The 24,854-nt window shown below is 28.4% G+C and overlaps 1 protein-coding gene across 1 annotated transcript; it reads right to left on the bottom strand.

Annotated features, from left to right (window-relative positions):
- Positions 1-791: 791 nt before the first annotated feature.
- Positions 792-2,105, bottom strand: LOC149986591 (uncharacterized). The gene is made up of 2 exons (XM_090246211.1): positions 1,342-2,105; positions 792-1,138 (listed from the first exon to the last, which is right to left on the bottom strand). The coding sequence occupies exons 1-2, from the start codon at positions 1,515-1,517 to the stop codon at positions 901-903; spliced, it is 414 nt and encodes a 137-aa protein (XP_090102337.1). The 5' UTR covers positions 1,518-2,105; the 3' UTR covers positions 792-900.
- Positions 2,106-24,854: the final 22,749 nt, after the last annotated feature.

The following is a 24,854-nucleotide window of genomic DNA, read 5'->3' as shown; positions in this document are numbered from 1 at the left end:
TATTTTATAAATCCACATAATGTATATAAAACCTTATGTAACTAATAAAATTCCTATACTCTAAGATTATAGATATGTATATAGATATTTTTAATAATATTTTAATATTTTGTAAAAAATAATTTTTTAAAGTTGCCTTCTAAATTTTTTAGGAAACAAGATTATTTATACCATATAATAAAATTATATTTTAACTTATTTTTTATAATTTTAAATAATGTTTTTGAGATGTAAACTTACAAAGTTGAACTTTTTAATTTTAATTAATTACAAGTTTGAAAATTGTAGCTTTTCTCCTTATTTTTTGAGCATAAAATGTCTGTCAATAAAAATAATTAAAAAAATTTTAAAAATAAAAATTCCAAAAGATGTTCTTTAAGGATCTACAGACCTAATTTAGAATACAATAGTATTTATGTTATATATATATATATATATATATATATATAAAAATACAATTCTATCAAAAACTTTGTGCTTATTTTTTTAAATAGTAAGAAAATTAAATACACTTTTTTAATTTTAGCCAATCAAAGAATTTAATAATATGCATTTTTTTTAAGTATTAATATTCTTTTATTCAACATTGCACAACCAAAGATGCTTATAGATTTAACTTGCATCTAAATAGCTTCTATTATTACTTCTAAAATAAACACAATTATTTTTAATAACTCACAATAATTTCTACTAAACCAAATTTATTTAAATAAACATATATTTACATAAATTTTAAAAAATCAACAATATAAAATAATTATTTTTATATTTTTATAAATTTATAAGATTTTATTATAATTTTGTATTTTCATATAACGTTTAAAATTATATCCTTGGGTTGCGACACATGAAGATTGGATGTCTCAGCTTGATGGAACGTAATGCTTCGGTTGTCGTGGCTCAGTGGCCATTGGTCACAATGGGGGCGGGAGATTTGTTGCAGCCAAGAAATCTTACGGATTGGAAGTGGGATGGATTTTGATATGCCTTGGAGTGAGAAAGCGAACCATGATGATGGCCTGACGAGCACGCACCCCAGCCATGATTGACGTCAACTTCTGGACAATTCACGTAATTATGAACGCTATCTTGATGACGTTGTTGGCTTAATCTCTTTTCTCGACTCCATTTTGAGTCTCTGAGGGAAACATGACAATGCCTACGAAATCAGATGTCACCGTTAGCTTGACCTTGAAAAGTAAAAACTATCCCTGCACATCATGATCAAGTACTACACAAACCCTTAATGGTGAAGGTCTTGCCAAGATGTGAACGAGGAAGACAAAATATGCTTTAGTTGTGTTTCAACGAGCAACATCGCAACTGAAAGGGTGGACATACAAAGTGATATTAAGGATCAGAGATTTTTCCTCACTGGAGAGGTAGAAGCGCCTTTGAATAGGAATGTGACAATCAGGCAATCTGTAGCAGAGCACAATGTGATCTGCGGGGTGAGAATACAATATTAAGTTGCTGCAGTGCAGTGGAGACTCGTGTCTAGATTGGGGAGCCTGCATCGTGTTCTCTCAATTCCAGTATCCTACTCGAGATTCTGAATACTCACCACCACATGACTGTTAACAATGTCCAGCTGTGCCTCAGGATTTAATCGTTAAGATATTCTAGCAGGCTCCCAGTAGAGTCATTCGTTCGCGATGTATACGCGGTTTTGTTTTAGACTGGTCGGTAGGCTACTGGCAAGTGAGAGGGCGGTATTTTGGCGAACAGATCGATGCTATCACGGATATTTCATTAGTAAAACTCCATCAATCTGGCTGTCTCTGTGAAATGCATCGACCAAGCAGAGTTGCGAAAAATATTCCCAGAATCTTTGCTCTGTTCCGAGAAATTCATTCTGGCAGGATGTGGGTTGACATTGGCGGACCCGAAAGCTGCACCGGAAAAAACTCTCCAGACCCACCACACATTCAACTCCATTCTCAAGATCATCTCGACGAGACTTGCATTGTATATCCACGAGCATGACAGCCAGCCTTTGGTTCGTGTCTAAAAAAAGGCTAGGTCGAGACTCAAATGTGGGTGAATGGGGATCCTATCTAGCTTTCAAGCGACACAATGAAAAGCTTCTTAAAAGGTGCTGAAAAGATCTGTAGGAATTGGAATCCGCCAGTTCTGTGATGGCTGTGAAGCCGACCATGACCCAGAACGATTCGACCTGTGGTTGCCGTGGCGATGCTTGTCAGTGACGCATTTCCCAGGCGACGAAACTTGCTGCCACTGGAACTGTGAATCTACCACGCATGGAGTTGCTGCTGCAGGCGTTGCGATGATCTCGCCGTGGCGAAACGCTTGATCATCGATCAGCGATGACTCACATGCACTCCGGGATTTACAACAAAAAACACCCGCGATGCCCTGATTCAAGCTTTAAAAACACAAAAGAAGCATCTCAGAAAGTCCATTATTTGTAGTGTGGATTATTCCCATGCTTAGAGTTGAATTTAGTTTCATACAAAATTGAGGCAGTTCACAAATTCTGTTTGTATCATTTGAATGCTATTTTTTTGGTAGGTCATTTATTGGTGGGTAAATCTGTGAAAGATTAATGTGCTTTAAGCATCAACAAGTGTAGGGGTCAATAGGTCGTGTATTTTTATTTATTTATTTATTTATTTATTTTTCCTTTATTTTTCCTTTATTTTTCCTTTTTGAAATCCAAAGCTAAAAATTACTATTAAAGATAACTTTGTCATTAAAGGGATTTGAGAGCTTATAGTAGATAGTAAGAATTGGAAATTATTGATAGGTAGTTATGGAATAATTGTAACCAATTTGAGAAGACTTCTTGTATTGATTATATAAGGATATCACTAAATCAAAAAGTAGTTAGTTTAATAAAAGAAGCATAAAATTAATCTTTAAGAATTATGCAATTTTAAACTGATTTATAAAAAAATATCTTATATCAAATTTTCATAAAAAAAAATGTTGTAATTGAATTCATAGTCTTCTATGTGCTTGATAAAGCAAAAATAGAGAAGTATATAAGAAAAGTCCAAATTTTAAAGGAAATTAAAAAAAAAAAAAAAAAAAAAAAACATAAATTAGATGAAGTCATTAGATAATGAAGAAGCATAAAATTAATCTTTAAGAATTAGATAAATTGGAAAAGTTATAGGTTGCACCAATGTCATCGACTAATTTTAGGTTTTTACAAAAAGAAGAAAAATTGAAGGCATTTGATCAAGAAGAATTATAAACTAAAGAAACAATTAATATGAGTATAAATTTTAGATTTTAAAATACAACTAATCTTATATAATAAGCACCAATATTAAATCCTAATTGATTAATGTAAAGAAGAAGACTTTGATATATATATATATATATATTAAAAAAAACTATAGATTCTACTAATAGATCTTGATTAGTGGAATCGTTAAAAATATATTTTTAATTTTTTTAATTATAAAAATATTTAGATTAGATAGTATTTTTATTATTTAAGTTTTATTTAAATTTAGAAGTATTTATAGGATATAAGAGTCTTATTATTAGAAAAAAAAAGTTATTAAAATGGAGTCTTAGTAAGTTGTCAAGGTATTTATTTTAATTGATTTAATATATTTTCTTATTATTAAGTATTAATGTTTAATTAATAAAACCAATGTTTGCATTAGCTTTCTATCTACATATATTATATATATAAAAATCATGATTATTAATTTTTTAAGAATTTTTAGAATGATTTTTAAGACTTTAGAAAAAATGAATTTTATCATCTTGAGAGTCATTATGAAGAAATGCAATAAGATTTGAAGACCATATAAAGTTCTAAAGCTTACTGGATATTATTAAATACCATGATAAAGTCAAAAATAAAAAAATATTAGTTTTATTAGTAAAAAAAAATGAAGACCAATAACTAGTCTAATCTTTGGAAGAAAGGAGATGCATAAGTTTCTTATAGGTTGTAGCACCTTCAATATAGTTAAGAAGATAAGGCTAAAGCCTTGTGGCCTCTTTAAGACATCCATGTATATAACTTGTGAGCCTTTGTGAGGCTCAAATCCTTGATTTAGTAACCAAGTTATCTTTGACATAAAATTTATTCAATTATTTGTTTTAATTATTTACTTCTTATTTTTATACCTTCATAATTTATAAATAGAAACTTAAATTTATATGTTTTTTGCATTATTGAAAAGATAATAAAATTAACTCTCTAAAAATATAAATTATATTCTTTGATTTTACTTATAATTAGGTGAAAATGTAATAAATAAATTGTAAATAAGTTTTGTAGTGTACAATTGCTTGATTGCACTTATTTCACTTATTTTGTATTGTTTATTTTTTTTATTTTTTCTACTTCATACGATAAATTAAAAAAAATCTTAATTGAGATCATTTTTTATTTTGAGGTGAGTGATGAATTTTACTCTTTCACAAATGGTGTGTTTGTCAAAAGACCATCCTTATAGTGTATATAAATATAACTATAGTATGCTGTGATTGATCTTACTTGGTCTTGTTGAATGAGCCTTGCAACTTGGCTTTCATCATTGATATGTTTTCTACTTCTCTTCTTTATTGATTAAACAAAAAAATTTAATTTCAAACTCACAAGATAGTAAAACATTAAATTATTTAATAGAATATTTATTTATTCTTGGATTTTTATTAATAAAATTTTACTTGCTTTAATATTATAGTCTAAAATTGGCAATATATGTGTTTTAATTTTAGCCTTCTAAAAAGCTAATATATGCTTAATTTAGAGTTATTATAGAATTTTAGTGATTTTTTTTTTATTATAAAAAGATTCACTACTATATATTATATATTGAAAAGGTATTTTCTAGTGCATAATAACTATTTGGTAATGGATGTTTTTAATATAAGTCATATAAAGATAATCTTGTAGTAATAGAAGTTTCATTAAAATCAAATTAATATTGAATTTTTGGCAATTTTTGGAATAGAATGAGGTTGTTGTCTTAGATAGAATACAATTGAGGTTGGTGATTTCTATCTCATCTATAACTTATTTTATCTTTTTAAATTCTATTTTTAAAATTTTTTACTTGATTATATTATAAATTATAATGTTAAAATAAATAGCTATAAAATATATTTTTATATAAATAAATATAAATATAAAATTAAAATTAAAATATAAAAATAATATAAAAATAGACTTTAATTTCATTTTGAGTTTTTAATTTCAATCTTTCTTTAGTTAATTATTTAATTTATTTTTAATTTATTTTTAATTTTTAATTTATAATTAATTTGATTTATCATTTATTCATACTTTTTATTTTTATTTTTATCCAATTTATTATTATTAATGATTTTATTTGATTGTCCTCTCCAAGTTGGTTGTCTTTCCAAAAGTATAAAGATTGGAGTTGAAGTATAACTTCAAAAATATAAAAGACTAACTTTGTTAATTTTTAAATCTTATCTCTTTAAATTATTTATATATTTAGGTATAAAAAAAAAAGAGCATAATCGCCAACATGATTTTTTTTGTTGTTCAACCTATACTTGTGAGAAGTGATGACTTCTATGAAGCATAGCTAATTGTTGTAGATTGCTTTAATAGTTGTCTTTTATATGGTTGATCTAACTTTTGTAGTATCTATATAGTGAAACTTTTAATTTACTTATACTATCTTTGGTCTTCTTATCTAATTTCTAATTATAAAATAAAATCTAATTAAAGATATATATTCTATTTTAATATTGGTATAAGATATTAACTTGATATTTAGTTAGACCACATGCATTATTTGTGAGAATGATTCTATTATAAAGTGATACCACTAATTTGAGATCAACACAAGGTTTCATCTTAGATTATAATTATACCATATGCATCACAAATGAGTAAGAAGAAAGAAGATTATATGTTACTTTATTAAATAAATTTTAAAATATTACAAGTCTTTTTAATTTTTATTTGTTTTATTTTAAGTTATCTATTAGGTCTTATTTTACCTTAAGTAAATAATTTAGAAGCCATATATTTGTTTGTATGCCATTTAGATCTATATAATAATAATGTAGCTTATAATTTTAATAATTATATTTTGCAATTTGGATGTATTTAAATAAATCCAAATAAAATTAGAAACTATAGTATTAAAAATTGATATATTAAAAGATCTTTATAATAAGATGTTACAAAATTCTATTAAAAATGGGCAAGGTAGAGGTTATTCTTTAAAACCTCCAGTTCATCCTTCTCTTATTGTAACTTCAAGGAATAATATAATTAATAAAATTAAATAAAATCTTAAAACAAACATATAAATTGATTAGATGATATTATCTAGGAAATTGCTAGGTATAGTACCTTAAAGATTGCAAGGATTTTCAACTTTATTCAATCTCTTAATATTTAGTGGATTTTTTGATGAAGACTTGTTAGTATATGTAGGAAGGTTTAGAAAGATATTCATTACTAATTTAGTCACTAATCATGGCTAGGTATTATATAATTTATAATCTGGCATGATTTATATTATAAGATTTATAATCTGGTCAAGCAAATAATGTATCCAACACCCTCCCTTGCCTTCAAGGTTGAGATTTTTGATTTTATCCTAAAGCTACTTCTTATTTCTATGCTCTATGAAGATTTCTTTTTTTGAAATGCAATGTATTGGCAAAGAGATTGTAATGTGATGCAATAGTGAGGAAAGTGAAGAATCCTCAATATTTACTAATAATATTTTTTTATTCATATATTCTATTTTTAGAAATTTTAAGGTCATTATTTGATTGCTGCTATTTGTAGCAAGTCTCTACAAATGATTGTTGAGAAAATTAGAAAAAATGTTGTTTTATATTTTGGTTGAAGATCTTCGTCAAGATGGAATAGGAGAAGATTCTTCTACTTATTCATTTGGATTTGCTGCTAATTCTTTAGCTTCGGCTCATCATACAAGTTTCTCATTGTTTTTACATTCTACTTCTAATACTATTGAAGTTTTTGACGATGGTTTGATACTTCATACATATTATACAACAAAATGTAGATTTCATCTAGCAGTATATGTATCTTAGATATCTTGTGAGGTTGAGGTTAAGGACTTTAGAGATACTAAGTTTCAAGCATTTTGAAAGAAAATAGATGCTAAAAAATATTTTTTAAATTAGATATGTATTTATATGAGTAATATTTTTATTTTTATTTTTATTTTATTTTTATATAGTCAAACTGAATTTACTAATTATATTCAATCTTTCTTGGAATTTTTTGAATAAAAAACTTTCTAGTATTTTATTAAATTAGATTTTTCTTAATTTTATTTTTTCTTTGATAAAATGATAATGTATAATAATATGTCTTGTTCTTAAATTCACTCTTGGATTGGTAGCTATGCTTATACTTCTAACATTATCACAATGTATGATTATTGAATGTTGTATCTTGATTTACAAATCTTTGAGTAATATTGATAGTTATGTAGGTTCTCTTGAAACTTTTGCTAGTACTCTATATTTTGTTTCTAACAAAGATAGAGTTATTATTGGTTGTTTCTTGAATGATCATGATATATGTGTATTGACAATATTAAATACAAAATTTGTGGTAGAGTGTATTTGTTTTATATCTCAAATGCAATCAAAATCTATATATCCAATTAGATGATTTTAATTGTTCTTACTACAAAGAATTCTATAAACTTGAGTATACTTGATGTAACTTAGAATTCTTTTTTCTATCAAAAGATATAATTTTTAAGAACTTACCATAAATCTACTGATAATTCCAATGGCAAATTGAATATAAAAATGAACATGGATTAAGTAGAGACATTTGCTAATTATGCTATGGTATTTCATTGAGTCTACTTCTTCCTCTTTCATATCAACCTTGAACTTTAATTTTTTATTTATTGGAATTATTACAAATGTACAATTTTCTGTACCAAAAGTAACTAATGTATTGTAAGCACAGGCATTTTGTTGTATTTTGGACTCTTCTATCTTGTTATATTACATCAATCTACTTTACGTAAAGTAACCTATTTAAAAATATATATACATTATCAACATCCATGTTGATTAGGAATATAATATATATAAATTAACTTTGAAATATACAAATTCTATTTGTAGTCCTTTTAATACTACACATTCTACAATAATTTAAATGTGTTTTTATCTACCAATATGTCTAGATGTACTATAAATATACCAATAATTTTGACATTTATTGTACACAACTTTTTATTGCTTTCAATGCTTTTATTAAAGAATATTTTTTTAGATATACAAGAAATTTAATTTTTATATATTCTATTTATTAAAAATTTTAAAATTAAGATTTAAAATAATTAATTTATAATCATATAAAATTCATAGTAAAATGAACATAATAATAAAATATTCTATTCACAAGTTCTTCTGACTATGTGCTATCTCAAAATGCTAAAGCTTCCAAGCAACATTTTTTTCTTTATCCAACTACATATCTTCATATGCAATTTGTACCATAATCTCTTTATATGGGCTTTTAAATATATACTCCTATCTTGTGCCATGACTTTGAGTTTGTATTCTATAGACTACCAAAATTGTCTTATTGCTTCTCTTTCCTATGGTAGAATGGAATGTGTTTACAACCTTTTCCATTACTTTATTTCATACTATTCTTTCATATGTTTGCTTGGGCAATACTATTTGCTACCACTTATAATTTTCAACAACTCTACTCTCATCCATCCTTCTAATGGTTGTGTATTTGGTTTTACTCATAAGATGAACACATGGATTCTACTACAAATGTGTCTTTGTGAAAGATGACTATTGTTGTAATACAAATTTAGATTCAACAAAGAACTATATATGCTTACTCTAGATTTTACACCAAAATTATATGTTCTATAAAATGATGCATCTTTCACGTTGATAGGCTCTACTTACAAATCATAAAACCATGTGCAGTTGCATTCCTTGGAGAGTGTTACATGTCTTTATGGTCATCTCTTAGTTCCTTGAAATATAATGCTAAACCTTCTTTGCATTTGTGGTGTCAATTTTTCACAAAGTTCATTATTAATGGAATTTTTATTAGACTAGTAATTTAGGCCAATGAAAATGTCATTTTGAGAAGAAATTCGAAATAGTTATTATACAAATTGTAAAAATTTTGTTTGATTAGTTGGATGAAGACTATAATAGATGAAGATTGAAATGGATGTATATTGATTAAATGAAGACCAAAATGGATGAAGATCTTATTAAGGTAGATGTTACGGTTTGGATGGCAGATAGGATTTGATGGTGATTAGGATTTTGATGGAGGTTTCAAGGATTTTTAGTCCACTTTGTCCTCCCACTCTTGTGTGTGTTGTTGGTATCATTTGTACTATTGTTGTTAAAGAGTTGTAAGAGTGTATAAGAGATTATAAATAGAAGTGTTTTTTCTAGGAAGAACTTAAAAGGCTAGTTTAAGACCAATGTGTATTGTTTATATTAATATATGTCTAGTGTTGTAATTGTTGGTGTTGAAGGAAGAAAAACCTTGTATTATTAGATCTTGTGTTGTATGGGTAGTTTTGGATTAATCTAGTACATAGATATTGTAGATCAGGTTGTTGTCTGTATAGATCCATATTAGATCTAAGTAAAAAGGTGAAATCTGATTGTAGATGTGGATTTTAGGGTTTGGAGATCAGAGATTGATGTTGGGCCAAGGATAGTGCTTAGGAAAATAATTCATTCTTTTTGAAGATTTGAAGGGCAAGTGGTTGTTACCACCCTTCATGGGCATGGAAAAAACCTCTGTGTTACATCCATCCACTAACCATCCCTGTTTGAAGTGCAAGTCCATGAGCAGAGCAGCCAAAGCTTTGTTCCTCTAGATGGATGGAAGGCCAGGTGTTCACCCAGCTTGACCTAGTAACATGTTCTTCCAGTTTGGCAGAATAGCACATTTTGGGGCAAAATGGAATGGGAATGGGATTGGGATTGGATGCCTTGTGGATACAAAAGCACCTTGTGGGATTCCACTCTACATTCCAAAGTGTTCCACAAAACTGTTCATGTGTCCTTGATGTTGCTTGACCAGGCTGTTGTGAATATTCCTTGGGCACTTTTAGGTGGCTTGGAATCTCCACAACCATGCATTCCACTATCAATTCTCAAAATGGAGATGGTAGAATATGGCATCAAGGTGGAAATGTTACATGTCTTTCACATGCTTGTAAAGTGTTGAGATCATTAAATATAGCCCGCACTCTCTATGATATTTACTGTAGACTACATTAATTAGTATAGCTATAGTATTTAGAGTCTAGTGGAGAGTAATGTTTATCCTCTCCTCTTTTCTCTTCTTGTATATGAGACACAACCAGATCAATAGATTTGTGTGTGTGAAGCTCTCTCTCCTTAGAAATCCTCTTGTGTGTATGACTTACTACTATTCTCGTGTGTGTGTATGACTTTCTATTACTCTTATATCTTTTTGAACATTCTCAACACGTTATTAGCACAACTCTCTTCTACACACTATCTCAATTTTTGCTCTAGTCTTTGACTCTTAAAACCTGTTACTATCCTTCCTCAATGTCTGCCTCATGATCTTGTTCTTCTTATTGGTCCCTCACACATTAGTTTGCTTAGAGCACTTGTTCTACTCTCTGCCCTACTTGCTTAGAATACTTGATACAGCCCAACTCTATCCCAGCTTGCTCCCTACTCCCTACTGCCGCCAAACTGCCGTCGAACAACCATCGAACCTACCGCTGCCACCTTGTTGTTGTTGACACTGTCGCCCGCCGCCCGTCTCCGCCGCTGCCACTTGCCGCTACTATTCACCGTTGCTATCTCTTGCTGCTCGCCATTGCCACCCTGCCGTCCTATTGCTGCCGCCCTACTGCTGCTTGGTGTGCCATCTTATTGCTGTTCTGCTACCTTAATCTATAATCTCTTTAAAAAAAAAAAAAAAAAAAAAATTATATATTTTTGTTTTTTCAAGTTCAAGTTTATCATTTTATTTGACTTTATATTTTAAGGTACGTTCTACTCAACTTTTCTACTTGATCTTGTATTTTCTTTATAGATTTATTTATAATGAGTGCTTCAACATCTTCAACTACTTCTACTATGGTTCCAACTATTACTAGTGCATCCCAACATTTTCCAGCTCTTTTATTTCCACTATTGACTGTGGATGGAAATAATTATCTATTATGGGCAAAAATGGCAAAAAAAAATTTATTTGCAGAACAACTCTTGGTTGCCATTATGTTTGAAGAATCTCCTACAACAAGTATTTCTATATCTCTTGCTATTCGTTAGAAAGCACTTCTTTTCCTTCGTTGTCAAATTGTACCTGCATTACAACATCAATACTTGGAAATAGAAGATCCTACAGAAATTTGGAAGAATCTTAAATCTAAGTTTGATCATCAAAAGACCATTTTTCTTCCACGTGCACCTCATAATTGGACACTTTTACGTATCTTGGATTTTCTAAATTTAAATGCTTTTAATAGTGAAATATATAGTATTGTCTCACAATTACAATTATGTGGATAAAGCATTCCTGAAGAAGAAATGATTGAAAAAACTCTTTCTACATTTCCTCCTATATCTGCTGTACTTGCACAACAATATAGGAACATGAAATTTCAGAGTCATTCTGATCTCATGTCCTATCTACTTCTTGTGAAGAAGCAAAATGAGCTACTCTTGTGCAATGCGAAAGCTCGTCCTATTGGAACAACAGTTCCAAAATTTCATGCACTTAATATTTCAAAGTCTAAGTAGAAATTATATAAACATGAAAAACGTGCTCATAAGCATCATGGTAGTCATAGTCAAGATCATTTCTATCCATATGGAAAGAATAAATATTCTACTATTAATTATAGTAAAAAATAAAAATCAGAGATGCATTCTTGCCATAAGTAAAAAATGATTGGACATTTAGTACATGCATGCCGTATTTCAAAATATTTTATTAAAATCTTCCAAGAAAATAAGAAATTATGAGCTGAGGCTCGTGAAGTTCATACCATAGATGCGTCTATGGATTCAATTGGTGTTGGTGACTTAGAAGCTTATATGAATGTTAGAACCTCTAATGATGAATTAAATGATGCGCTCATTGATTTTGCAACAACACATATTATCTTGGAAGATAGATGATTTTTTATTGAAAAATCTTCAACTTGGCAAACTAAAAATATGATGACCATGGCTGGAGTAAATACGTTTTGTTTCCAAGAGGGCACAACGATGGTAAAATTACCTGCGGATTCCATCATAAAATGTTAACATGCGATGTTTGCCCTTTTAGCACCTCGAAGTCTGATCAGCTACCAAGATGTGCGTATTAATGGTTATCACCTCTCGATTGCCACTTTAAATAAAAAAGAGGTTTTGGTTCTTACAAAGAACCATAAAGTTGTTGAAAAAGCTTTTGCTACATTAAATGGTTTATATTGAATTGTGATTTGGCCTTCCATTATATTTAATTTTACATCATCTATTTCAAAGAGTCGTGTTTCTCTCTAGCATAGACAATTGAGACAGACCATCTATTACAATAGATGAATCATTTGCACATATGATTATAGAAGCCCTTTCTTGTGAAGAAGTCAATTTTGAACCTCAAACTATCAAAGAGGCAATGCGTTGCTCAGATTGGTCAAAATGAAAAACTGCTATTGAGGAGGAGTATGCCTCTTTGTGTAAGAAGAAAATCTTTGGTCCAATTGTAGACACTCTTATATCTCACCCTATGGGATATAAAATGGTATTAATACTCAAGCGAGATGCTCAAGGCCAAATAATCTGCTATAAAGCTCGTCTTGTTACTCAAGGATTTATTCAACGATTTAGCATTGATTATGAATCCACATATTCTCCAGTCATGGATTCAATTATATTTTGATATATTATTGGAATGACAGTTCATGCCACCCTTGAGATGCATCTGATGAATGTAGTAATTGCATATCTTTATGGTTCTCTTGATACAAATATTTATATGAAAGTTCCACCTGGCTTAGAAATAAGAACTCCAAATCAACTCCAAATCAATTTATCTCACCATCGTCGACTTATTTATGGCATTGGTATGCGGCGACTTGCTTTTCTTGAATATGAAAATCAATGAGCTCTTTAAATAATTAAAAAAAATAATGTTGCACTCTTTTTCTTTCATCTATGGTTTTGTTCTTAAATAAAATGAGGTTTTCCTAGATAAGGTTTTAATGAGGCAACAATTGTTGATCTTACAAGATCACAGAAAAGTATAGATCATAATTCTATATAAATTTTATATTATGTAAATATTATGATGAGCGAGGAGGAGTGTTGAGATCATTAAATGTAGCCCGTGCTCTCCATAATATTTACTATAGACTACAGTAATTACTGTAGCTATAGTATTTAGAGTCTAGTAGAGAAGTATTGTTTATCCTCTCCTCTTTTCTCTTCTTGTATACGAGACACAACCAAATCAATAGATTTGTGTGTGTGAAGCTCTCTCTCCTTAGAAACCCTCTTGTGTGTATGACTTACTACTACTCTTGTGTGTGTGTATGACTTACTATTACTCTTGTGTGTGTGTATGACTTACTATTACTCTTGTGTCTTTCTAAACATTCTCAACACAAAGGCCTCAATGACACAGATGGAACTCTTTGCTGCTGTGTGTGGGAATGGTTGTGATTGTCATGCATCATGCTGCCACATCACACCATGCCACACAGTGCTCTGATAAGGGGGGTAGGGGGGGGGGGGACTGAACATCTCAAAACCACTGGCCACAGGTAGTGGATCTGCCCACTCAAATCACCCCCATGTGTGTGTATGGATGGACACAGATCAGGCTTGAAGCTGAATTTAAAATGTAGTCAGACAGCACTCACTTGCACACACACACACACACACACACAAATACACTGGGTTCAGCAATGCAGAGTCCAGGGCCAAAACCAGAACCAGATCCAAAGGCCTCTTTCTGCCATGTCCTTGCCTCCCAGCCAGCTTTGTGCTCATGGGTCTTCATGATATTTGGCAATGAGCCAGGGGGGGGATCAGGTCCACCTTGGGCCACTACAAACAAACAAGCAAACAAACAGGAGGGTGCAGTCAAGCATTTGAACTTTTCAGAGGTGGGTGGACTCCTGGTGATGTTTAACACAGGCACAGTTGAGGCTGCACTCATCCATGGATGGATGGAGGGAGGGAGTGCTGAGGTGGAAGGAAGAGAGAGCCCTATGGTGGATACCTATCTATCTATCTCTCTATCTAGCTCCCTTCCTTCCACATGGGTTCCAGGAGGGGACAGTGCTCTGATGAGAAGCAAAGATCATGTGAGCAAGCCCAGCCAAGCTGAGGTTCAAATGGAGGCCATATCTGAGCAGGAGGAGAAGGAGGAGGAGTCTTGTCCAGAAGAGAAGTCCAAGGGTATGGGAAAAAGATGCCAAGATACTTGGCCACCAAATGGAATATGAAATAAAATAAATAAAGAGCAAACAGTGGAGCAAATGATCATCTTGTGAATCCACTTCAGACTCCACTTCATGCATGCATACTCTGTCTTTGCATAACTTGACGATTTCTTGGACCATGCACTCTCTATTTCCATTGGTGAAGTGTTCTGGATAATGACTTCTCTTCTGGACAAGACTCCTCCTCCTTCTCCTCCTGCTCAGATATGGCCTCCATTTGAACCTCAGCTTGGCTGGGCTTGCTCACATGATCTTTGCTTCTCATCAGAGCACTGTCCCCTCCTGGAACCCATGTGGAAGGAAGGGAGCTAGATAGAGAGATAGATAGATAGGTATCCACCATAGGGCTCTCTCTTCCTTCCACCTCAGCACTCCCTCCCTCCATCCATCCATGGATGAGTGCAGCCTCAACTGTGCCTGTGTTAAACATCACCAGGAGTCCACCCACCTCTGAAAAGTTCAAATGCTTGACTGCACCCTCCTGTTTGTTTGCTTGTTTGTTTGTAGTGGCCCAAGGTGGACCTGATCCCCCCCCTGGCTCATTGCCAAATATCATGAAGACCCATGAGCACAAAGCTGGCTGGGAGGCAAGGACATGGCAGAAAGAGGCCTTTGGATCTGGTTCTGGTTTTGGCCCTGGACTCTGCATTGCTGAACCCAGTGTATTTGTGTGTGTGTGTGTGTGTGTGTGCAAGTGAGTGCTGTCTGACTACATTTTAAATTCAGCTTCAAGCCTGATCTGTGTCCATCCATACACACACATGGGGGTGATTTGAGTGGGCAGATCCACTACCTGTGGCCAGTGGTTTTGAGATGTTCAGTCCCCCCCCCCCCTACCCCCCTTATCAGAGCACTGTGTGGCATGGTGTGATGTGGCAGCATGATGCATGACAATCACAACCATTCCCACACACAGCAGCAAAGAGTTCCATCTGTGTCATTGAGGCCTTTGCAAGCATGTGAAAGACATGTAACAGTTCCACCTTGATGCCATATTCTACCATCTCCATTTTGGCAACTGGTACTGGAATGCATGGTTGTGAAGATTCCAAGCCACCTAAAAGTGCCCAAGGAATATTCACAACAGCCTGGTCAAGCAACATCAAGGACACATGAACAGTTTTGTGGAACACTTTGGAATGTAGAGTGGAATCCCACAAGGTGCTTTTGTATCCACAAGGCATCCAATCCCAATCCCATTCCCATTCCATTTTGCCCCAAAATGTGCTATTCTGCCAAACTGGAAGAACATGTTACTAGGTCAAGCTGGGTGAACACCTGGCCTTCCATCCATCTAGAGGAACAAAGCTTTGGCTGCTCTGCTCATGGACTTGCACTTCAAACAGGGATGGTTAGTGGATGGATGTAACACAGAGGTTTTTTCCATGCCCATGAAGGGTGGTAACAACCACTTGCCCTTCAAATCTTCAAAAAGAATGAATTATTTTCCTAAGCACTATCCTTGGCCCAACATCAATCTCTGATCTCCAAACCCTAAAATCCACATCTACAATCAGATTTCACCTTTTTACTTAGATCTAATATGGATCTATACAGACAACAACCTGATCTACAATATCTATGTACTAGATTAATCCAAAACTACCCATACAACACAAGATCTAATAATACAAGGTTTTTCTTCCTTCAACACCAACAATTACAACACTAGACATATATTAATATAAACAATACACATTGGTCTTAAACTAGCCTTTTAAGTTCTTCCTAGAAAAAACACTTCTATTTATAATCTCTTATACACTCTTACAACTCTTTAACAACAATAGTACAAATGATACCAACAACACACACAAGAGTGGGAGGACAAAGTGGACTAAAAATCCTTGAAACCTCCATCAAAATCCTAATCACCATCAAATCCTATCTGCCATCCAAACCGTAACATCTACCTTAATAAGATCTTCATCCATTTTGGTCTTCATTTAATCAATATACATCCATTTCAATCTTCATCTATTATAGTCTTCATCCAACTAATCAAACAAAATTTTTACAATTTGTATAATAACTATTTCGAATTTCTTCTCAAAATGACATTTTCATTGGCCTAAATTACTAGTCTAATAAAAATTCCATTAATAATGAACTTTGTGAAAAATTGACACCACAAATGCAAAGAAGGTTTAGCATTATATTTCAAGGAACTAAGAGATGACCATAAAGACATGTAACACTCTCCAAGGAATGCAACTGCACATGGTTTTATGATTTGTAAGTAGAGCCTATCAACGTGAAAGATGCATCATTTTATAGAACATATAATTTTGGTGTAAAATCTAGAGTAAGCATATATAGTTCTTTGTTGAATCTAAATTTGTATTGCAACAATAGTCATCTTTCACAAAGACACATTTGTAGTAGAATCCATGTGTTCATCTTATGAGTAAAACCAAATACACAACCATTAGAAGGATGGATGAGAGTAGAGTTGTTGAAAATTATAAGTGGTAGCAAATAGTATTGCCCAAGCAAACATATGAAAGAATAGTATGAAATAAAGTAATGGAAAAGGTTGTAAACACATTCCATTCTACCATAGGAAAGAGAAGCAATAAGACAATTTTGGTAGTCTATAGAATACAAACTCAAAGTCATGGCACAAGATAGGAGTATATATTTAAAAGCCCATATAAAGAGATTATGGTGCAAATTGCATATGAAGATATGTAGTTGGATAAAGAAAAAAATGTTGCTTGGAAGCTTTAGCATTTTGAGATAGCACATAGTCAGAAGAACTTGTGAGTAGAATATTTTATTATTATGTTCATTTTACTATGAATTTTATATGATTATAAATTAATTATTTTAAATCTTAATTTTAAAATTTTTAATAAATAGAATATATAAAAATTAAATTTCTTGTATATCTAAAAAAATATTCTTTAATAAAAGCATTGAAAGCAATAAAAAGTTGTGTACAATAAATGTCAAAATTATTGGTATATTTATAGTACATCTAGACATATTGGTAGATAAAAACACATTTAAATTATTGTAGAATGTGTAGTATTAAAAGGACTACAAATAGAATTTGTATATTTCAAAGTTAAATTATATATATTATATTCCTAATCAACATGGATGTTGATAATGTATATATATTTTTAAATAGGTTACTTTACGTAAAGTAGATTGATGTAATATAACAAGATAGAAGAGTCCAAAATACAACAAAGTCTATATTGTCAAAATTTTAAGTTAAATATTCTATTGAGCAATTATTATTTTTGAGTTGGTAATAAAGTATTTAATGTAATTAAAATATTATGTATTTAATTATCTTTATTTTATGGTTTTTTATTTAATTTATTTAATAAATAATTTTATATAAATTTAATTTAATATATTATATTTATTCATATGTAAAACTTTCAATAATTTGAAAATAATATTGATTGTTATATTAAGTTTTTGAGGTTAAAAATCTTGTTGATAAATTACTTTACCATCATTTTATTCCATAAACCAAGTAGTCAAAGTTTAGATAGGAATACTTCATTTTATATAAAAGGATTTTTAATCAAATTAATATTTTTATTAGTTAATAATTATATTATTGTATTATTATATTAATAATAGAAAATGAATCTTTGATTGATTTAATCTATATTTAATATTTAATTATTACAGAGAGCTTAGAAAATAATAAATTATATTGTTTATTATAAATTCGGATAAGAATGTAAATATTATGTTACTACAATGTTTTTTTATGTTCTATATAGTAGTTTTGAAGGACTTGAAGTGTATCAAACGTGTAATAATGATAATACACTTTTATATATATTTTTTTAAAAAGTAAATATCAAAGAGAATGAATATTGAAATAAAATTTGAATGATTATTTTTAAATACAAAATGACAAGAAAATATTGAATTAAGATAGAATACAAGATAGATATCAACTAGAGATAGAAATATTTTTATTTTGCATGTATGTATACTATTTATTTGAATTTTTTGTTGGAATGCTCTCTAAGCTATATTACATTAATTCAACTTGCATGACTCATGTATGTTTTGTAGGGAAGTTTTTTGATATATAAAATATATGACCAAATTTTAATTTAAATGATTAAAAATAGAATATGTAACTAAGTTGTTTATTAAGTTATCAACCTATCAATTAGTTGTAAATGCTTGTAAAGTCTTTAAAGCTTTTAGTAAGCTTCCAAATAAGATATGAATAATTTAGCCTATATTTACTTACTACCACCTAAAGTTATACATATAATTAAATTTACTATCAAATATAACTATTTGATATATTATTTTTTAAAAATAATAAGTTCTATGAAGAGCCATATTATTACTTTAAAAGTTGATAGAATTTTAAATAATCCAATATTTATGAAAAAAACTCAAATCTTTGTTTTGTACAAAGATAGTCCATAGATCTTTTAAACCATTGATTATATCTTATACAAAGTCCTATATATATATATATATATATATATATATATATATATATATAGATAATTATCTATATTAAAAGTTTTAGATGAATAATAGATGTAAATAGATTTGATAATATCTTAATAAATTTTTTTATAGAAGCTTTATAAATTTAGATTTGAATTTTTATTTGTTTTAGTTGATTTAAAATTTTAAAAAATCATATTAAAAAATAAATTTTGGCTAAATTTTTAACCTATTGATTACTTAAAAACATGTATAAATTCATATTTGAATCTATAAAATATTTTAGAAGCTTTATCATAAGATATTATCATATATATTTATATTTAACTTCTATCTATCACTTTTTATCTAGGTAATTATATGTATAGGTGACATTATTTTTTCTTCTAGTGGTAAGTATAAAAAGTGTCTTAATCATATGTTGAGAAAGATTGATATGTAACAAATAGTATTTGCCACATATTCTAATTTTTATCTTTTTTGTAATTTTTAGATAAGTCTGCTCAATTATTGATAAATTTTATATTAAGGTAAGATGATGACTTGATATTTCATCATTATTAAGACTTTTGTAACTTCTTTCAAATATACATTTAGTATGCCATCAACGATAGTTTTTACCTTCTAAAAATTTTATCAAATATTGAAAATCTTTTCTAAGGTTATGATACCAAATGCATTGTATCTTTCCATCTCTTCAAGGAAGAATATGTTATTTTTAAAGGTCTTTATTTCTACTATGATGTCTTTTATATTATAAAAATTTCAATATATTATCTTATAACTCAACAAAAAATAACTTCTAAGTTGAATCTATAAGTTATTAATCTTCCATCTTTTTAGCATGATAAATACAGAAAAAACCATAATCAAAGATAGAATGCAATCTTCACTCAACTTTATTCTTTGATAGCAAAGAATTGTTTTACTTTACATCTTAATTATAATAGAAATTATTGATGAAAAATATCAATTTTTTTGCTACAATTGTAAGATTCTTGAATGGTTTATGGATAGCTTCATTAATATCATATCTTTATCAATATATAAGAAATTCCAATCTATTTTGATGCCTCCTTTAATCAAAGATTTCTTTGACTTCAAACTCTTGGTTATTGGATTTTTTTTTTTTTTTTTTTTTTTTTTTTTTTTTGAATATGTAGTATTTATCTACTTTCTAATATATTCATTTTCATGTATAACTTAAGAAGCAATACATAGAATATAAGGTAGATCTTTATAAACTTTGATATATATAATCAATATATAATTTAATAGATTAAAAATATAAAATAGATTAAATTTATAATAATCTAATTTGTTATAAATACAACTAGTCTTGATATTACAAAAAAATATCCATAATTTATTATCAATGTAGAATTGAATTTTTTCCTTTTGATAGGCATATGCATTGATCTTTTATTGTTCTTAAGCTTCTTTTAATTATGCCTTCATTGTTGAATATAGCTTTGATAAATAATTTGTCAAATTCTTTGCCGTAAGATTATGAGTTTTTAAGAAATCAAAAGCATCAAATCATAGATGATAACCGTAATTAATAAAAAAAAAGTATTTATTAAAGAAAATAATTTATTGTATTATTATATACAAACTCTATCAATAGCAAAAGAATTTTCTAAGTATTTTGATAGTAGTTAATAATAAATCTTAGAAATTTCTCCAAAATTTAATTAATTAATTTATTTTATTTATTAATTTAAAGATAGAAAGTCAAAAAGATAGTTTTATATCAAACTTTAATAATATTATTATTATTATTATTATTATTATTATTATTATTATTATTATTTTAAATCTTGATACAAATTGAGTCCTTTTATTTGATATCATATTCATTAATAATTCATAATAGTGATAGATATTGTCAAGAAAAGATTTAGCTATTTCTTCATTTTTAACAAATTTTGAACATAATAAAATTTTTGACATCTTGGTGAAATAATCTACTATTATAAATATAGAACCATATAAATTTGAAATTAAAAGATTTGTGATAGAATCTATTGACAAAAAAGACTATGATTGTTCTTATATTTGAAAGAGTTGAAGAAGTCTATAAAGTCAATAATATAGAATTTTTAATCTTAAATAAATATCATTCAAATGTATAAAGACTTTCAATTTCTTTTACATTTCATGCCACTAAAAATTTCTTCATATTATTTCGAAGTCTTATTATATCTAAAATATCTTATGACTCAAAAATCAAGACAAGTTTAAAGAACACATAGACATGCTTCATTTTTTAGAACTTATGAGAGTTCTTGTCAAAAACTTAAATCTCAAAGATCAAAAAATTCAATATGCTCTTATATGATTCAAAAAATATAAATATTTATTCAAATTAAAATAATATTATAAACAAAATGGCCATTGTTAAAGACAAGAAGACTAAAAAGTCTTGGAATAAGATTAAGAACTAAAAAGGCATTGACAAGAATGAAAAAGGCTTCAATCTTGTGTCCATATATACTATCAATTAAGAGTCTTGTGACAATGTCCTATATGACTTTCAATACATGTTCAATTTTCATGATATATATCTTAACTTGCAAGGTAAGTTTCTTATATGCACACTACATCATCAGATTGTATCACAAGTTATCTACACATGCAACACATAGCTAATTTTTTGGCTAAATTTTTAATCTACCAATCAATTATAAATATGTATAAAATCAAATAGATATCTATGAAGCTACTAAGAATCTTTGCCACAAGATAATATCAAATTTATCTTTTATCTATCACTTCATATCTAAGTAAATATTTATGTCTATGATATTATTTCTTCTTCTTAAAACAAGGTCTATAAAGAACAGTCAACATATGTTAAATAAGTCTAAGATGCCACAAATTATATTTGCCACATCTTCTGATCTTTGTTCTCTTTGAAGATAGTTGATAGGTCTTCTCAGCCATTGATAATGTCTTATTCTAAGATAAAAAGTTGACCTTGTTATTTGATCATTATTAAGGCCTTAATAACTTTCTTCAAACAAAATATTTGTAAGATCATTAAGAATCATTTCCACTTCTAATAAAATTACCAAATATTGAGAATCTCTTCTAAGATTGTAATATCAAATATGTTGTATCTTACCATCTACTCAAGAATTTTTTTTTTTTCTTGAAGGTCTTCATTTCAATTACATTGTCTTGAAAGCTATTATAGTTGTAATATTTTATTTGATAAATCAACAAACAATAGCTTTTGAATTGAATCTATTGGTTATTAAATTTTCATCTTTTTAGTGCTACAAAAAAAGATAAAAGGTAAAATAAAATCTTTTCTAAAGTATTTTTTTTATAGTAAATATTTTTTATTCTTCACCTTAATTTTGATGGATATTATGGATAAAGCAAATATCAACTTTTTTTTGCTGCATTTATAAGATTCTTAGCTAGCTCTTATGTATGTTCATTAATATCATATTGATACAAATAAATAAGATATTCTAACCTATTTTGGTGTTATCTTAAATCTAAGAATTCTTTTATTTTAAAATTTTTATTATTATCCTTTTCTACATGAAGACGTGGAATTTGTCTTCTTTTCAAGATATTTACTATCTTATATGGCTTAATAAGAGATATGTAAAAAATAAGATAGAACTTCATAGACTTCAATAGATGTAATCAGTAAATAGTTAGATTGATTTGTTCACAAATAAGACATGGTCCAAGCTTATTGAAAGTTGATGGTATACTTCAAATATTGCTTCAAATTTTGATTTACATGCTTTGTTTATCTATCAATTTGAGAATAAAAATCTAAAGATAATTTTATATCTATATTTAGAATCTTAAAAATATTTTTTAAAAATCTTGATACAAATTGAATCTCCCTATTTGATATAATATCCTTAAATAATCCATGATAATGATAGATGTTGTCAAGAAAAATCTTAGTTATTTCTTCACCAATGATAAAATTTGTATATGGCACAAAATGTGCCATTTTGATAAAATAATATATTATTATAAATATAAAATCATATAAATTTGAGATATAAAGATTTGTAATAAAATCCATAGAAATAAAAGAATATAATTATTTTGAAATAGATAATAGTTGAAAAAGTCCATAAAGTCAATGATGAGGAGTTTTGATCTTAAAAAATATTATATGATATGATTGTACTAAGTCTTTGATTGTCTTTCCCATTTGAAGCCACAAAAAGTCTCTTAATATTAGCTCCAAAGCCTTATTGTATTCAAAATATTTGATTGCTCAAAAATTATAACAACCTTAAAGAACTTATAATTGTACTTTGTCTTCTAGAATATATAATTATTCCTTGATATAAAGTAGATTATTCTTGAATTCAAACCTTAAAGTCTTATGAGACTTAGAAGAATTATTCTTAATATTATAAATAAGAAGATTAAAGAACATACTCAATTGAACTTGCTTAAGCAGGGTCAAATCAATAGTCGATGTTGATTTTATTACTCAAAGATGAAAATGCTCTAACTTCAAGAAAGTTGTTTTTTATTGATTAAAAGCTGTATTTCCTTCTTTGGATGCAAAATAAGAATGATTGACAAACTTTATTGATTTCTTGATCTATAAATGATCTTGAAATTAAATCTTGATAAAGACATGCTTCAATGGACTTGAAAAAAATTCAAATTATGTACCAATATAAAATATTAAAGGTTCTTATTATCTATATATATATAATAATTGGATTAAAAGAACCTTTTAGATAATGATGCCATTTTAAAAATAAATTTATAATTACAAGTTCTTTTATTATGGATCTTATAATTACTCTTGATTGTTAAAAAATTCTTAGAATAAAAAACTAATAAGTAAAAATTATTATTTATTTTTATTTGTAAAAAAATATATCCATAGCAAAGTTTGATGTATTTTTTTTAAGAAAAATATCTTAGAAAAATAAATGTAAAATAAAATTGATAGAAAAATATATATTATTATTAAGGCTTCAAAAGATGCTTCAACTTCTTTGCTCCACTTAAGTTTGTTTTACCATGTAAAGCATATAAAAGAAGCTACAACTTGAAAAAAAAAATCTTGATGAAGATTTTGTAATAATTGGCAAATCTTAAAAAAAATTACATATCTATAACTATTTTTGAAACCTTCTAATCTATAATAGTTTGTAACTTTGTAGGATCCATCATAAGACTATCATTTGAAATGATGTATCTTAAAAAGTCAACTTGAATAGTATAGATTATACACTTTTTTAACTTCGCATATAATCTTGCATCTTTTAGTTTTTATAACTTACAACAAATATAAAATTTATGATTTTTTGTATTCTCAAAGTAAATTAAAATATTATCTTGATAACAAACAACAAAATCATTAAGAAAATAACAAAATACATCATTCATTACATGTTGAAAAGCAACTAGTGTATTTATGAGTCTAAAAGGTATCTCATTATATTTACAGTATCTATATCTAATTTAAAATATAATTTTTAATTCATCTCCTTTTTTAATGTATATCAAGTACTAAATGTTCTTTATAGATTTAATTTAGTATAGATCTTTGTTTAATTGAGTTGATCAAGAAGTCTTGAAATCAAAAGTAGATATTGCATATTTTTTATGGTGATCTTATTAAGACTTTGATAGTCTACATACATTCACAAAGATTTATCTTTTTTCTTTATAATTAAGATGGAAGCTTTTATTTAAGATTTAAAATAGAATATGAAGTTAATATAACTTAATTTTTAGTGCCATTCTAAATCAATAAGTTTTCAATATATTCCTTAAGTATAGCCAATTTATTTTGTAATAAACTATAGATTGGTCCAAATGGCCACTGAGCTTTTTTTTGATGATTGATGGAACAATCATAAAAGAAATATTTTAAGAGAATATTTGCATTTATATTTTCAAAAATATCTCAATAATCTCAATATTAACTTAGAATGCCACTAAAAATCT

Source organism: Physcomitrium patens, chromosome 22 (genome assembly GCF_059467195.1).
Source record: "Physcomitrium patens ecotype Gransden chromosome 22, ASM5946719v1, whole genome shotgun sequence".
Taxonomy (NCBI): Eukaryota; Viridiplantae; Streptophyta; class Bryopsida; order Funariales; family Funariaceae; genus Physcomitrium; species Physcomitrium patens.
This window is presented reverse-complemented; position numbering and strand designations above follow the sequence as displayed.